This window comes from Anabrus simplex, chromosome 9 (genome assembly GCF_040414725.1).
Source record: "Anabrus simplex isolate iqAnaSimp1 chromosome 9, ASM4041472v1, whole genome shotgun sequence".
Classification (NCBI taxonomy): Eukaryota; Metazoa; Arthropoda; class Insecta; order Orthoptera; family Tettigoniidae; genus Anabrus; species Anabrus simplex.
This window is the reverse complement of record NC_090273.1, coordinates 169,734,059-169,750,231: the sequence shown is the minus strand read 5'-3', so window position 1 is coordinate 169,750,231 and position 16,173 is coordinate 169,734,059. Positions and strand designations below refer to the sequence as shown.

Here is a 16,173-nt window from a genome sequence, read left to right as displayed (position 1 = left end):
ACTTAATTTTTGTTTTCATACTGCTTAGTTCCATATGCTTGTTAACCAGCACAACGTGCCTTCCTCTCCACAGCCCTCATCGTACTCACCACCTTCAACAGGGGCAGATCAGTAGCCACTCGCGGTCGTTACATTGTTGCCAGTCATTATTAGCTCATATGGAAGAGGTTCAGGCTATTTTTGAAGTGAACAATGTACATATTGGAACCAGTGCCGTTATCGACAGCTAACCTTGACGGATACTCAATATTACCCCATGACCGCATTGACAAAATAGGCGGTGGGCTTCTACTTTGTTACAGAAATTACTTAAAATGTAAGATCATTTCTACTTCTGACCCACGACTTAGACTGCAACCGGAATTTATGTTTGTAGAATTAGACTGCCATAAAAAGATATTAATAGGGATTGTATACAAGCCACCTAAAATAAGAGACTGATGATTTTGAAGAGGCATTAGCAAATCTTATATCGGCATTCGATGACAGTATAATCATGGGCGACTTTAACACTGACCTTCTGAAGCGGACTAGTGACGCGAACAATCTACTGAATTTATTTCTCGCTACAAACATGACAATTTTACCCCTCAACACTAATAATCACGTTCATTACTCTGACCGCACAAGTCATACCTTAATATCTTCTTGTGACAAATCAACCTCGAAAAGTAATTAAGCACGGTCAGATCCCTGCTCCTGGCATCTCTTCGCATGACCTATTGTACGTGTGTTTCCTAAGTACAAACCACGCTACATTACAATACGAGACTTACGACGTATGGACTGAAATAAACTACGCCACAACTTGCCTTGGGATAGTATACGTAATTTTCAGAACATTAACTCTAAAGTAAACATATTCAATTCACTGGTACTGGAAATATTTGACAAGCACGTACCAAAGAAACAGGTAAGAATCACCCGCCATTCTTCCGCGAGATAAAATCTGCTGTGGTCAGTCGTGAAAAACTGTACAGACAATACAGACAGATGCATGACATAGATGATTTCGAGCGATACAGGATTCTGACAAACAGAACCACGCAGTTAATTAGGAATTCTAAATATAAATACTTTCAGGAACTGATGAAAAATAACAGACCGAGACAAAAATGGAGTAAATTACGCACGTTAGTTATAGGAAAAGCCGTAGAGCAACATGTACCAAGCATACCTATAAAGGTCTTAAATGATCATTTCGCACGGCCAGGAAGAGCCTCTACCTCCTTCCCTAAAATTTTACTGCCCTTGTTACAACAGCAGTCTGTGAATGAGGAATTCTCTTTTAGAAATGTCAGCTCGAATAAAGTCAAAGGTGTGATATGCTCTATTACATCCAGTGCCGCAGGACATTCTTATATCGGTTATTAAGAATATCTTAGGAGCTGTTTTAACTCACATATTTAACTACTGCCTGACAAACGGAGTTTTCCAGATGTTTGGAAAGATGCACTAATTAGACCCATCCCGAAGATCTCCAAGTTAGATTCTCATTCAGATTATCGTCCAGTATCCATCCTACCACCCTCATCCAAGGTGCTTGAACGTCTAGTTCATAGACAAGTTACTGAATACCTTACCAAGCAATATCTCCTTAATCCCTTTCAATCCGGCTTCAGGAAAGGACAGCTTTACTACGAGTGACAGATTATATCAGACGTGTAATGGATCAACGGGACGTGACTGTACTGACATTAGATCTCAGTAGTGCCGTTGACACTGTTAATCGTCAGTTACTACTGCAGAAACTTCGAGAGCTAAATTTTAATAGTGTATCACTTCGTTTCTTTTCATCTTACCTTTGAAATCGCCGGCAACGTGTGACAGTTGGAAATTTGAGTTCAGGACGGCAAAGTAAGACCCTCCGTGACACTCAGGGGTCGGTTCTCGGACCACTGCTATTTATTATCCAAATTAATGATATATCAAAAGGTTTTAAATTCTGCAAATTGCAAGTGTACGCGGATGATGTACAGATTTACTATCATTCAAAAACGAGCGATATTGGTACTGCAATTACTAGAATAAATTCCGACCTTCAACGTCTTAATGACTATGCAAATAAAAACAGTTTATTAATGAATCCAAATAAGACTCAAGTTATTATTATCTGTACCAGTGAGAACCTTTATTCCCTCAAGCAACAGGACATCTCCCAAATAATTTTAAACAATGAAATCATACCCTACTCTACTTCAGGAATTAATATGACTGAGACCCTAAATTTGACTCAATAGGTGCTAAGCACATATAATAAAGTACATAAATGTTTATACCCTCTGAAACGGTTCGATAATGTTCGACTTAAGGTACAAATAATTCGCTCTCTTATACTACCTATATTTGACTACTGTGACACTGTGTTGACTGAAATAATCTGCGACAGTAACAAGAAACTGGATCGGAGCCTGAACAGCTGCGTAAAATATATGTTTAAACTGCGATGTGATGCTCCTATATCACCTTATTATAAGGAGTTGTCGCGGCTTCGAGTGCACTAGCACCGTAAACTTCACAAGCTATCACTTCTGCACAAAGTACTTTCCATTAATACTCCCGACTATCCGTCTTCACCTCTCGTCCTATACAAGATCTGGCTCCTCTCTTGCCATACCTGTAAACCGCAGTCGAAGGTTTCACAATGTAAAGTAGGAAGATTTTGATTCCAATTCATAAGATTTGATTCCAGACATAGAAATTGCGTCCTGCATATTTGAAACCACCCTCAATCTACAACTTTGTGTATAGTGTATTATACTGCAAATATTGTGTTCTTGTTAGATGCATCTAGTATTTTTAATCTAATATCTTGGATCAACTACTTTTAATTTAATATTTTTTAATCTAATATTTCTAATAATGCTAATCTAATGATAATAATCATGTAATTCTGATTTAAGAATCCTAACTGAGTAATATCCGATTTGACGATTTATCTTACTTACCTTAATGATCTTTTGTTTAATTTAATTCTTTATCCAATCAATTTTTCGACCATTCAAGACTTAATTATTTGATGTACTACTGATTCAATATTCTTATTGATGAATAATTTAATTTAAATGACAACTTTTCAGTAGGCACTATTGAGGTTGGACATATTAATCACTTAAGCATTTGTGGTGAACTTCACCCAACATTTTTGTCCGATACTGACATTTCTTAAATTCCTTTCATACCAGAAGCAAAGGTGTTCTAGGCCAATTACTTGTAACAGAGGAGATTAAATGGACATTTAGGCATTTCATCAGATATTCTGACAGGTGATGTGCAATATTTTAAAGAATTTAAAACTAATCCCGTCGAGAATGAGTATAATACCTAGATGAAGCCTACAAATTTTTCAATTATAATTCAAGGGGGAATGAAATAATGTCCAATTCATGGAATGAGATGAATGTATAATAAATGTGGTACGTGAAAGTATAAATTAGTCTTTAATGTGTATTTTAGAATAGCGACCTAGATTTAAGTATTTATGTCATAACTTAATTAATTGTAAGGAATTCTAGTCAGTAGAGTGTAGGAGACGTCCTTCAACGCGGTTTAGAGGTTCCTTAGATACAATTTGACGTATCCTTCTCATCATTCGGAACTCATAGCCCATAGAGAAGTATATGATAGCCGTTATGATTGCGAATTAAGCTAGCCTGGATCTTTATGCGTCCTTACCTGGACGCGGGATGGCGCATAAGTTTGTTAAAATTCTATTTTTTTAAATAAATGGATCACTACACATTTTTAAAAGGTTAATTAAAGTTATTTATTTATTTGAATATTGTGGATTTTCATTTCACTGAAACAATAGAGCACTGTCACTGTTTCTTATTCTACTTCGACCGCGGCCTTTTTCTGCTTCCCCCAGCCTCCCCAGGTAAGTGTTCTTACTCTTGTTTAATCTGTTTGTGTGCTGTTGTTTTGCTTGCCCTTTTGGGCCTCATGTGGTGTTCGCTTTAACTCCCTGCTTTGGGGCGAACACGGTACCAACCTTCTCTCCTGGGAGCTTCCCCCTTAGGAGTGTAAGGTTTTTCTACCCATTATCCAAAAGGCTGGCTCGATAGCCTGGAGGATGGTGTTGGTTAGAAAAATCACGCGAGTTATGAACAAATTTGATTTCCAAATTTACCGCAAGCCTTCATTTACCCCGGTAACTACAAAAAAAAAAAAAAAAGAATCTTTACACCCAAATTCCCATAAACAAGCCACTTATTACAGTTTAGTATACAGAGCATTAAAAATCCCTCTTTCAACGAGTAATCTAAAAACTGAATGCGATTTCATAATTCAACGGGTTCAATCTAGATATGATCAACAAAATCATTAATAAAGTCAGACTAAAACTAACCACAAACCTTTCTCCAATAAAACCCAACAAACCAAAATTCGCGAAATTCACATATACCAACCCAAAAATCCATCAAATCACCAATCCCTTAAAAAACATGAGGAAAAAATTGCTCACACAACGCAGAATACAAATCAAAATTTATTTTTTAATCACAACTCAGTCAATTCAACCAATGATAAATATTCAAGCTGGGGTATATATAGACTTAAATGATCCGTATGTAATTTTTCTTATGTTGGTCAAACTGGCAGCTGTTTTTCAACTAGATATGCAGAACATTATAACGCCCAAAAACATAAATTCTCTGCGATGAGTAACCACATGAAAGAAACAGGTCACAAATTCACTACAATACATCAGGATTTACAAATTTTAAAAAGATTCGAAGAAGGTAAGCTCATGACAAAATACGAAAACTTATACATCTTCTTAGATCAACAGTTTAACAAAGACAAGAACTTAAATGACGTAATAGATAACAAAAGTCCTCTTTATGAACAGATGTCAATTCTATTACAAAAACCATTCCTTCAGAATAATTTTTACAAAATATTTAGCACCAAATCAGTAAACACGCCCACCAATCCAACACACACACCACCCCCTTCCCTCCTTGCACTTCCGACAACTCCTCTTCACGCGCAGCGAATGGGCCCTCAGCCACGCCTTCTCAAGCTCAACCCCCTCCACCAAGACTTCACAAATACAACACGCGTAGTAAGAGCTCGGCGACTGTCAATTACTCTAAAACTCTCAACGTAAACTAACATCTCAGCGGTCGAAGGGGTAAGTGTCAACACTCCAAATTTAACTTCCACTATTCGGCCCCTTAATTCCAATTATGGTAATTCATTAAATTTTCAAATTATCTCTTTAATTACAGAACTCATCATACCTTTGGCTAATCACTGAATGACAACAACGTTCCCTTCCAACTAACACGCTTAGTTCAATACGCTCAACAGCAACATCACAAACTCTTACCACACCATAGAAGATGGTCTAATGACGCCTACAAAGATTTCAATATAGCCTACGGCACCAACATTTCCAACTAATATCATGTCAAAAGGTACCAGGCCATAAAAATAACAACTCTTCAAAATCTATAAGCAAATAAATGAAAATCAACATTTATTAACTGCAAGAACCAACGACCATTACCATTGCTTAACTTTCCATAAATTTTTTTTTAACAATACGCCATTTGACAACTAAATGGAATGTATTTTCTGACTTTTTCCTTCATTGTAATATCTTTTATTATGTCATAATCCTTAAACAGCTGCCATGTTTTAGACTCCAATATTATCACTAATATTGTCAAATAACAGCATACTATATTTTATATCGTAATTTAGTTGTTTAACAATCTCCAATATATTTTATACGACATAGTTTTTAACAGCATCCATAGATTATTTCCAATCAGGTACCTGATCTATTCTAAGGTGGAAAATATGGCTGATGATGCCCACTATTGATGGGCGAAACATGTAAAACCATCTAATACTACTAATTTCATGTCAACAATTTTAATAAGGACAATGTCCTAATTTAAAAAAAATGTATTGTATTGAATAGGTGGATGAATATTAAAACATACAAGTGTTATTTAATACAAATATTTTCAATACGGACCCAAAAATAAATTTTATTACATGTAATACCATGAACTTGCCATCGACCCATGCAAAGTGGGTTGGTTATCGAATGTTAACGTATCAAATTTTTGTCTATGAAGTCGTAAAATGACACCGTCCATCCGCAAAACCGTAATATGCTGCAATTTCTGTAAATTTTACGGATAAACCGTGATAGTTGGCATGTATGAAAATGTAACTGTAAAATCAATACAATGTGCTACAATTATGAGCCCTTTGTTGGTGCACGAGTCTCGTCGTCTTATATTTCGCCCCGCTACATGGTGCTGCATGCCTCTCTCACATCACTGTTATCTTGTACCTTCTCGAACCTTTCAAGTTCTGACAGGTCCTATTATCCTTTGCCACGAGGTATATCTTTCATCTGTTTTGTTTTCTGTTCGCTGCCCTTACTCTCCACCTATAATAACTACCTATTACTTTTCTCATATTATCATGGGGTTAGATAAGTTTTGGGTAACCATGTGCTACGGTAACTTATATTTGATGTGCTTCATGGAAACATTATGCAATGAACAAATAAGTTATGGGCCTGTTTTGAAGCATACACAAGTCTATGGATAAGCTCGCTTCTGGACTCGCGCCTTTCCCCCTGTTTTTCTGGTTATGATTTTTCCTCTGTGATAACCTCTCCTTCTTGCAGAGTTTCCTTCCTTGTGGTTCGCAACTACTGAAAATTGGTAACGCTATTATAAATGTGCGGATACCGCTCCCTTACCTCACATACTCCTCAGGGATATTTCACAAAGTCAATTAAACAGCATAGGGTTCTAACACACATTTTTATTTTGGTACACATTAGGAATGTAACCGCTCAAGATAGACTACAAGCTCACAGTGAGCGGTATGAGGGAAAAGGTCCACAGGCACAGCTCGTATGGGAACGAAAGGAGCTCCTTTGTAAGTCTTGGACGCCGGGCGGCACAGCTGCAGCAGGTTCTCCATCGCCGCTTTTGGCTCGCAAGACACAAATATCAGCTTGTGGAGATTGAGTGCATTGCGGAGGTGATGTACGGCTCGGAAATCTGACAACAGTCACAAAATACGTAAAAAATAACAAACAAAGAAACAAGACTTTGATTCAAATGTCAAAAAATTAAGCGCAATGGCCTAATATATACACTGTCTTTTTATAATAAACATTTAGGGTGAATCTTTAGAGACAAAGAAACCAACTTGAACGTGAAATAGCCTCAACAGCTATGTAATTCTGTCTTGGACAACTTTACGAAGAGTCACTAACTGAACTCTATCTCAGAAAACAGAGTTATGTGAAAAAAAAAGAAGTTGGAAGGACTACCTTTTTTCTAAAACATCACAAATAAGAATATTCTTGGTTATACATACATATCCTTAGTGTACACCATCGGCTTACAGGTAATAAAGACAGAGCGAAACACAGAACAAACAATAGGCACTACATCTCTCCTTAAACGACTTAACTAAATTATCTACCTCTACATCTACATAGTGTCCTCCCATACGTATGCGGATAGCCAGCATACGTGCAGGAAGCACCGCAATACAAACTACCCTATTCCCCTACTCCTACCTACCAACTAAAAAAAATTGTCAGTAGACTGGTCGCTGCGTCAGCCCTGGTATGGAATACATGCCCACCAACCCGTTGACCGCAGCCACCAGCCTTGCCACGTGAGAACTGATCTCATATCTCACCTACACTTTCTGACACTGTATTCCTACCCTACCATGTGTGACAAGCCATCTTCGCGGAAACCAGACCCAACACATGGCCTGCCACACACTTCCTCTATGTACGTCACACCCACTCTGATCACTGTCGGCTCTCTATCTTCCCTCTCCTTTTTCTTCCCGTGCGGACAGGCTCAAGCCTAACTTTTTTGGGGTGGGTCAAGTCCCAACCCCTCCCTCTTCCCTTGATACGTCACCTTCTCCTCTCTCGCACTCTTCTCGCCCACTACATCTCACCTTATTAAACTTAAGACTTAAACATCATCTAACAACCATTTTACATCCCTCATCATCGCACGTAAAACAATTTAACTTTTTTCACATCTTACTTACACACAAACAAACAGTTACCATTCCAAGTCCATTAGTCCACTCAGTCTTCTCAATCTATAGTACCACACTTACATCAAACTTATCCCGGTTCTTTAGTTCTTCCATCCTATTAGACTTAGTACATAAACATCAATAATCCATCATTTTACAACCCTCATCAAGGCATCTACACCATTTAATTTCATTTTTTTTAAAATTATTGGTTATAGCGAACAAGAGACAAACGACCTTTGTAGTCTAGATCAAGATGAATGTGGAGTTTGATGCAAATTGAAGTTCGTGGCAAAAAGGAATGTCTGGAAAAAGGAATAGAACTGAAGGATACGAAAGGGTGATTGGTAAATGTGGGGAAGATATGGAAGCTAATGGGAATGGGAAGCGTTTGCTGGACTTCTGTGCTAGTACGGGTTTAGCTGTTACGAATACATTCTTCAAGCATAAGGCTATTCACCGCTACACATGGGAGGCTAGGGGTACCAGATCCATAATAGACTATATCTTAACAGACTTTGAATTCAGGAAATCTGTTAGGAATGTACGAGTTTTTCGCGGATTTTTCGATGATACAGACCACTATCTGATCTGTAGTGAACTAAGTATCTCTAGGCCTAGGGTAGAGAAAGTGAAATCTGTCTGCAAACGAATAAGGGTAGAAAATCTCCAGGACGAGGAAATTAGACAGAAGTACATGGATATGATTAGTGAGAAGTTTCGAACAGTAGACAGTAAGCAGGTTCAGCATATAGAAAGTGAATGGGTGGCATACAGGGATGCTGTAGTAGAAACAGCAAGGGAATGCCTAGGAACAACTGTGTGTAAAGATTGGAAAAGGCGAACATCTTGGTGGAATGACGAAGTGAGAGCAGCCTGTAAACGTAAAAAGAAGGCTTATCAGAAATGGCTCCAAACAAGGGCCGAGACAGACAGGGATTGGTACATAGATGAGAGAAACAGAGCGAAACAAATAGTTGTTGAATCCAAAAAGAAGTCATGGGAAGATTTTGGTAAAAACCTGGAGGCTAGGTCAACCAGAAGGGAAACCTTTCTGGACAGTAATAAAGAATCTAGGAAGGGAGGGAAAGAGGAAATGAACAGTGTTTTGAGTAATTCAGGTGAACTCATAATAGATCCCAGGGAATCACTGGAGAGGTGGAGGGGATATTTTGAACATCTTCTCAATGTAAAAGGAAATCATCATGGTGGTGTTGCAAACAGCCAAGCTCATGGGGAGGAGGAAAATGATGTTGGTGAAATTATGCTTGAGGAAGTGGAAAGGATAGTAAATAAACTCCATTGTCATAAGGCAGGAGGAATAGATGAAATTAGACCTGAAATGGTGAAGTATAGTGGGAAAGCAGGGATGAAATGGCTTCATAGAGTAGTAAAATTAGCGTGGAATGTTGGTAAAGTACCTTCAGACTGGACAAACGCAGTAATTGCACCTATCTATAAGCAAGGGAACAGGAAGGATTGCAACAACTATCGAGGTATCTCATTGATTAGTATACCAGGCAAAGTATTCACTGTCATCTTGGAAGGGAGGGTGCGATCAGTCGTTGAGAGGAAGTGTGGTTTCAGACCACAGAGAGGCTGGCAGGATCAGATTTTCAGTATGCGCCAGGTAACTAAAAAATGCTACGAGAGGAATAGGCAGTTATGTTTATGTTTCGTAGATCTAGAGAAAGCATATGACAGGGTACCGAGGGAAAAGATGTTCGCCATACTGGGGGACTATGGAATTAAAGGTAGATTATTAAAATCAATCAAAGGCATTTATGTTGACAATTCGGCTTCAGTGAGAATTGATGGTAGAATGAGTTCCTGGTTCAGGGTACTTACAGGAGTTAGACAAGGCTGTAATCTTTCACCTTTGCTGTTCGTAGTTTACATGGATCATCTGCTGAAAGGTATAAAATGGCAGGGACGGATTCAGTTAGGTGGAAATGTAGTAAGCAGTTTGGCCTATGCTGACGACTTGGTCTTAATGGCAGACTGTGCTGAAAGCCTGCAGTCTAATATCTTGGAACTTTAAAATAGGTGCAATGAATATGGTATGAAAATTAGCCTCTCGAAGACTAAATTGATGTCAGTAGGTAAGAAATTCAAAAGAATTGAATGTTAGATTGGTGATACAAAGCTAGAACAGGTCGATAATTTCAAGTATTTAGGTTGTGTGTTTTCCCAGGATGGTATTATAGTAAGTGAGATTGAATCAAGGTGTAGTAAAGCTAATGCAGTGAGCTCGCAGTTGCGATCAGCAGTATTCTGTAAGAAGGAAGTCAGCTCCCAGACGAAACTATCTTTACATCGGTCTGTTTTAAGACCAACTTTGCTTTACGGGAGCGAAGGCTGGGTTGACTCAGGATACCTTATTCATAAGTTAGAAGTAACAGACATGAAAGTAGCAAGAATGATTGCTGGTACAAACAGGTGGGAACAATGGCAGGAGGGTATTCGGAATGAGGAGATAAAGGCTAATTTAGGAATGAACTCAATGGATGAAGCTGTACGCATAAACCGGCTTCGGTGGAGGGGTCATGTGAGGCGAATGGAGGAGGATAGGTTACCTAGGAGAATAATGGACTCTGTTATGGAGGGTAAGAGAAGTAGAGGGAGACGAAGATGACGATGGTTAGACTCGGTTTCTAACGATTTAAAGATAAGAGGTATAGAACTTAAATGAGGCCACAACACTAGTTGCAAATCGAGGATTGTGGCGACGTTTAGTAAATTCTCAGAGGCTTGCAGAGTGAACGCTGAAAGGCATAACAGTCTATAATGATAATGTATGTATGTATGTATGTATGTATGTATGTATGTCTGGAAGAGTAGAATTTGACCCAGGATAGAAACCACTATTGGTTTCATAACTCAAAAACCTTTTGCTTTAAATGGGCGCTAGCCGCTGTTATTTAGTTTTTCTGGTATTGTTATTTTTGGCCAAATCATTTTTCTTATGCCCATGTTGTAGCCTAGGTTAATGACGTTCAGTTTAACTAAGTACCTTAAAGGTAATAGCATGTGGCCATCCAATCAGCAGAGAAACTATTCTTGTAATTCATAAATTATTCAATTTAGAATTCTTAAACACTGCTACAATTGAAAACCTTATTTCGGTAAACATCATTTCTAGTAAGATTTAAAAGCTATACTATTGTTCTAATTCTTTGTTAAAGTTTTTCTTTAACGTATATTGTGATCGTCTTATTTGTGAAGTTAGGCCTAAAGGTTTATAACTACATCTCGACGCATTCTTGTCTAATGTAAACGAAACCTCAAAATTATTAGTGGCCGTGAGGCTAGTTTTCTGTATGCTATTTACCTTGCCTAATTTTATGCCTTGTTGCGGGCTTACATTTATTTGATGATGACTTTTGTTTTTTGCCTTCTCTCTTGTTTTAAAAATGACTGTCTTCTAATGTTACTGATGGATGGAATGGCTGACTGATGACCATATAACTAATTCTGAAAGCTTGTCATTTAGATGTGGATCCTATTTGATGACCTTTTATGCTTGTCAATCTATTATTTATTGCCTACTGATCTTGCATGTTTAGCAGTAAATTTAATTTTTAAGTAATCTGCCTTCCCAATTTATCCAAGCCTGTTGTGATTCTGAGGTTCCGGATACGATACTCTAACCCATTTGGAAATAATTTTTGTAGTCATATTTAAAATAGCATTTTGGATTATTATATTGATCCGAAGCTATTTCAACCTACTAATTATTCAATCTACAAATATTATTTTAATTATCAAGATATTAACTTACTCATTTTCTTTATTTACCTTATGATAATTATTTTTATATGTAATTATGAACAGATTTATTAAATCCATTTGAGTTTAACGGTGTGGCTCATTTCATAAGACATGGAAAGGAGGGCTGAATCAGTAAGTTAATACTAGTTCCATCTACTACTGGAGTGGGCTTCTCCCCTCCACACGTAATTATTGTCATTGGTAAGTATATTTGTTCTGTGACAGTAATTTTTGTTAACAGTAGGAGTGGTTGTATTGTTTTCTTACCTCGTGCTACTGTTTTGATGCCACTGCTGTTGCCTTAAATGATGTTATCAGCTCCTTGCCCATGAATTGTGAATTGAGATCGTAAGGTCGTCAAGAAGTTAATATAAAGAACCACCTAATCGATACTTTATTTTATGCCTTAGGCAAAATAGAATATATATTAACACTTACAGGACATGTTTCGACCACTTAGTGGTCATCATCAGCTGTGTTGACACAGCGATTTTTTCTTTATAACCTTAGAGTATTACTTGTGCTTATTGTCCTAATGCTTTTTCACCTTAGTTTCCTCTTTATACAGCTGATGATGACCACTAAGTGGTCGAAACATGTCCTGTAACATGCCTAAGGCATAAAATAAAGTATCGATTAGGTGGTTCTTTATATTAACTTCTTGATGATACTCATCGATGCGGTCATGAAATGGACAACTTGTAATCGTAAGGTCGTGTTAAATTATTATTGTAAGGCAAAGGTAACTTGTCTCATACTTGGTCTTTTTCTTTCTTTTACATGTAAATTGGCTACGAGTTCACGCTTGATCCCTGAACCTTACCTGCTGAGGAAAACCGAGCTTTGTTATGAATTATCCATTTGTAATTTACAATCCACTGGCACTAACCAGGGAGATATTGCTTTACTGAAGGATTCGATTCAGGTACCTGTTGTCATCCCCGATCTCTCTAAGGAAAAGGTGAGTAGGTCGACCTCCTTTATTGCTGATGCTGTGAATGAAATAAGGTGATGTATTTTTTGCTAAGATGATAGTAACCCATCTGTTAGTCAACTGAAAAGATTAAAAGCTCGTACGTCACATTACCTGAATTGAGTGAAGGATCTCTTAAAATTGAAACTCAACCCCAATTACCTAGGAAAATGTTCTATGCTTTTATGTTACTACTCTTTCATGTGTTATTGACATGTTAATCATGAATGTGAAGTTGCAAAATTTCTCTATCACTTGTTCAGAACCCCTGCGTGACCAGAATAGTAAGAGTGATGAGGAAAGCAATTCTGCTCCATGGTCTGCAGACCATTGTGCTTGTAAAACAGAAGCCAACGACTGTTATTCCTTTAGATGAGCATGCCCCAATGAAACTAAACGCTATCCCAACTCCAATTACTGACTTATTTAAAAAGAATTATAATTTTACTGTAGAACCAGTAGAAGAAACTGTCCGTTTCCTAAGATATTTTGTGGAACTGTTAGAGTCTGCTGAGGTTTCTAATCTTCTTTTTACAAGTTGCTTTACGTCGTGCCGACACAGATAGGTCCTATGGCGACGATGGGGTAGGAAAGGGCTAGGAGTGGGAAGGAAGCGACCGTGGCCTCAATTAAGGTGCAGCTCCAGCATTGGCCTGGTGTGAAAATGAGAAACCACGGGAAACCATCTTCAGGGCTGCCGAGAGTGGGGATCGATTCCGCTGTCTCCCGAATACTGGATAGGTTTTTAATCTGAACTCTTTCAATATTTTTAGGGTGTTAAAAGATGAGATATCAAATGCTATATCACAAGGTTGTCGCATTAATGATTTTCATGAAGTGATCCTTAAGAAGTGTATCCCTAATCATGCCAGAAAGACATTAAGTCAACGTTGCTGTGATAGACCACAATCGTTAAATGAAAAATTGTCATCTTATGTGAGAGATGTTAAATTTTATTCCTAAATTTTTAAGGTGTCTATGCCAGAAGAAGAGGCGGTAGATAATGTTGTGCGTGGTATCTCTCCATCATATAGATCTTATTTTTTATTTCTAAACCTCAAAATTTTATTCAACTTGAAGCTGCATCTGTTGATGCGGAGAGTATCAGATGTGATGATTTATGTCATCCTGTTGACATCCCACCACTAGTTCCTCCCAGTAATAGTTCTGTTCCTAGTAAACCCGTTGTGTCTACTACTGAAAGGAAATGTTACGCTTGTGGATCAAAGGATCTCAGGAATACCTGTCCCTTAGTTAAGAGGAATACTGCCAGTAAATTTAATCCTAATGCTGCATGCTATTTATGTGGATCTAAACAGCATGTTAAGAGACTCTGTCCATTGGCCTCCCAAGATGGTTCTAATAATCCCTCGTCTAGACCATAAAACTGACTAAAAAGAAACATTTAGAAAAACCAAAAACCGATAATCTACTTAATAGTAAGGAACTAAATAGTTTTGTTAGTGATGATGCTATATGTCATGCTGATTGTCAAAGAATTTCAGCTAATGTGTGCCATAATCTACCTTTTATTTCAGCTGAGGTTAACAGTGAACCTGTATCAGCATTGGTTGACTCTGGCAGTACTATATCCTTACTTAATTTGTCTTGGTATAACCGCTTTAAGTCACCCTGCAAACTACCTTCAATTCAACCTATGTCAATTAATTGTTTCAATGCTAATGGATCAACTGTTTCTGTGTTAGGTTGCATTAGTCAAAATCTGCATTGAGAATTTTACCTAGAAGTTTAAATTTATTGTTGTGAAAGACTTGTGCTATGATTTTGGGGTCGGATTTGTTATCTCATGTTGGGTTGATAACCTTCAGGAAGGGATGCTATTTTACAAATTTGCTCTTAATTCTGTGATTCCAATATTTGGTAGAGACATTGTTACAGCCAATCTTATTTCATTTACTGAAATTGAGGAAGAGGTTACGCCTCTTGAAATCAATTTAGATCATCTACCCAAGGTCCAGGCGGATCAAATACGTGCATTATATGCCAAGTTTCCTAATGTATTGACTGATCGTCTTGGGTTAACGAATATTTTAGAGTATAAAACTGATGTTTCGGACAACATTCCAGTAAGGTAAACCCCTTATCGACTGGCACCTCCACGTATGAAAATATTGAAGGGAATGATAGCTGATTTGCTAAAGGAAGGAGTCATCCGTCCCTCAACCTCAACCTATTCATCCCCTATTTTCCTAGTTCCCAAGCCTCAAGGTGGTTACAGAGCTGTTCTGGATTACAGAGCTTTGAACAAAAAGATAATTTCATAATCTGTTCCACTTTCTGGTATCCATGATGCTAGATTTTACACCTCATTTGATTTGAACAAATCATATTACTAGATTCCGCTAGCTGAAGAGTCAAGACACCTAACTGCATTTTGTAAAGACTGGAACCTCTATGAATTCGTACGTGTCCCGTTTGTTTTATCGAGAGGGGTGGCGGTCTCAATAGACTTTTAGATTCCATTTTATCGGACATAAGTTCTCTTATGTCTATAATTATTTGGGTGACTTAATCGTGTACTCGAAGTCGTTTGAGGAACATGTACAGCATCTCGAGGAAGTCCTCAGTAGAGTACAACGTGCTGGATTAACCGTAAGATTGTCTAAGGTATCATTTATTAAGCCTCAGATTTCCTTTCTTGGACATATTGTGTCTCCTAATGGAATAACCATCGATAAAAGTCGAACTCAAGCTATTCACGACTTTCCCTTACCCAAGGATCAAAAGGGCATCGCTCGTTTTGTGGGCATGGCAAACTTCTTTCGGATGTTTGTTCCATATTTTGCCGAGATTGCTGCTCCTCTCAATCCCCCAAGACGTAAGAATACTAAATTCATCTCAAATCAAAATCTCTTTATTTGCAAATGAGGTGTCTACCTCGGTGGCAAATGGTACACTAAAATACATTATTGTCAAGCACTAAATTTTAAATTAACAGGAGACGAAGAAAATTTTCCTAGAATACAATATTATACAATTTACGCTAATAATTTTTTCTATTAAACACACACATCATCCTTAATAAATTTATATTGTTTACAAAATTCTACTTATAATATCTTACAAACATATTCAACTCATACAGTACGGTATGTGAAATTACTTCTAATAATACTATACAACTGGTATAAGATTAAAATTAACATTGAATTTATTTACATATTTATATTTTACCCATTTTGGAACCTAAGTAGCATAACGACCTGCTGCGTCTTAACCAGAGCCCCTTTTGCCACCACTTTTCAGAGTTCCTGAAGGGCCTTCACAGCTACCGTAGCGGTCCCAGGGCCCTCGAAGTCCCCACTGTACTTCACCCCTACAGGCAGTCCCCTACTTGGGCTGTCCAAACACCTTAG

General features: G+C 37.7%; 1 protein-coding gene across 2 annotated transcripts in view; it reads right to left on the bottom strand.

The window, feature by feature from the left end:
• Window positions 1-6,783: 6,783 nt before the first annotated feature.
• Window positions 6,784-16,173, bottom strand: part of LOC136881199 (tRNA (uracil-5-)-methyltransferase homolog A) — a 390,729-nt gene continuing 381,339 nt past the window's right edge. For both annotated transcript variants that reach the window (XM_067153905.2, XM_067153903.2), the window contains exon 10: window positions 6,784-7,040. In XM_067153905.2, coding sequence (XP_067010006.2) covers window positions 6,814-7,040 — 227 coding nt within the window. In that variant the 3' untranslated portion in view covers window positions 6,784-6,813. The remainder of the gene's footprint in view (window positions 7,041-16,173) is intronic.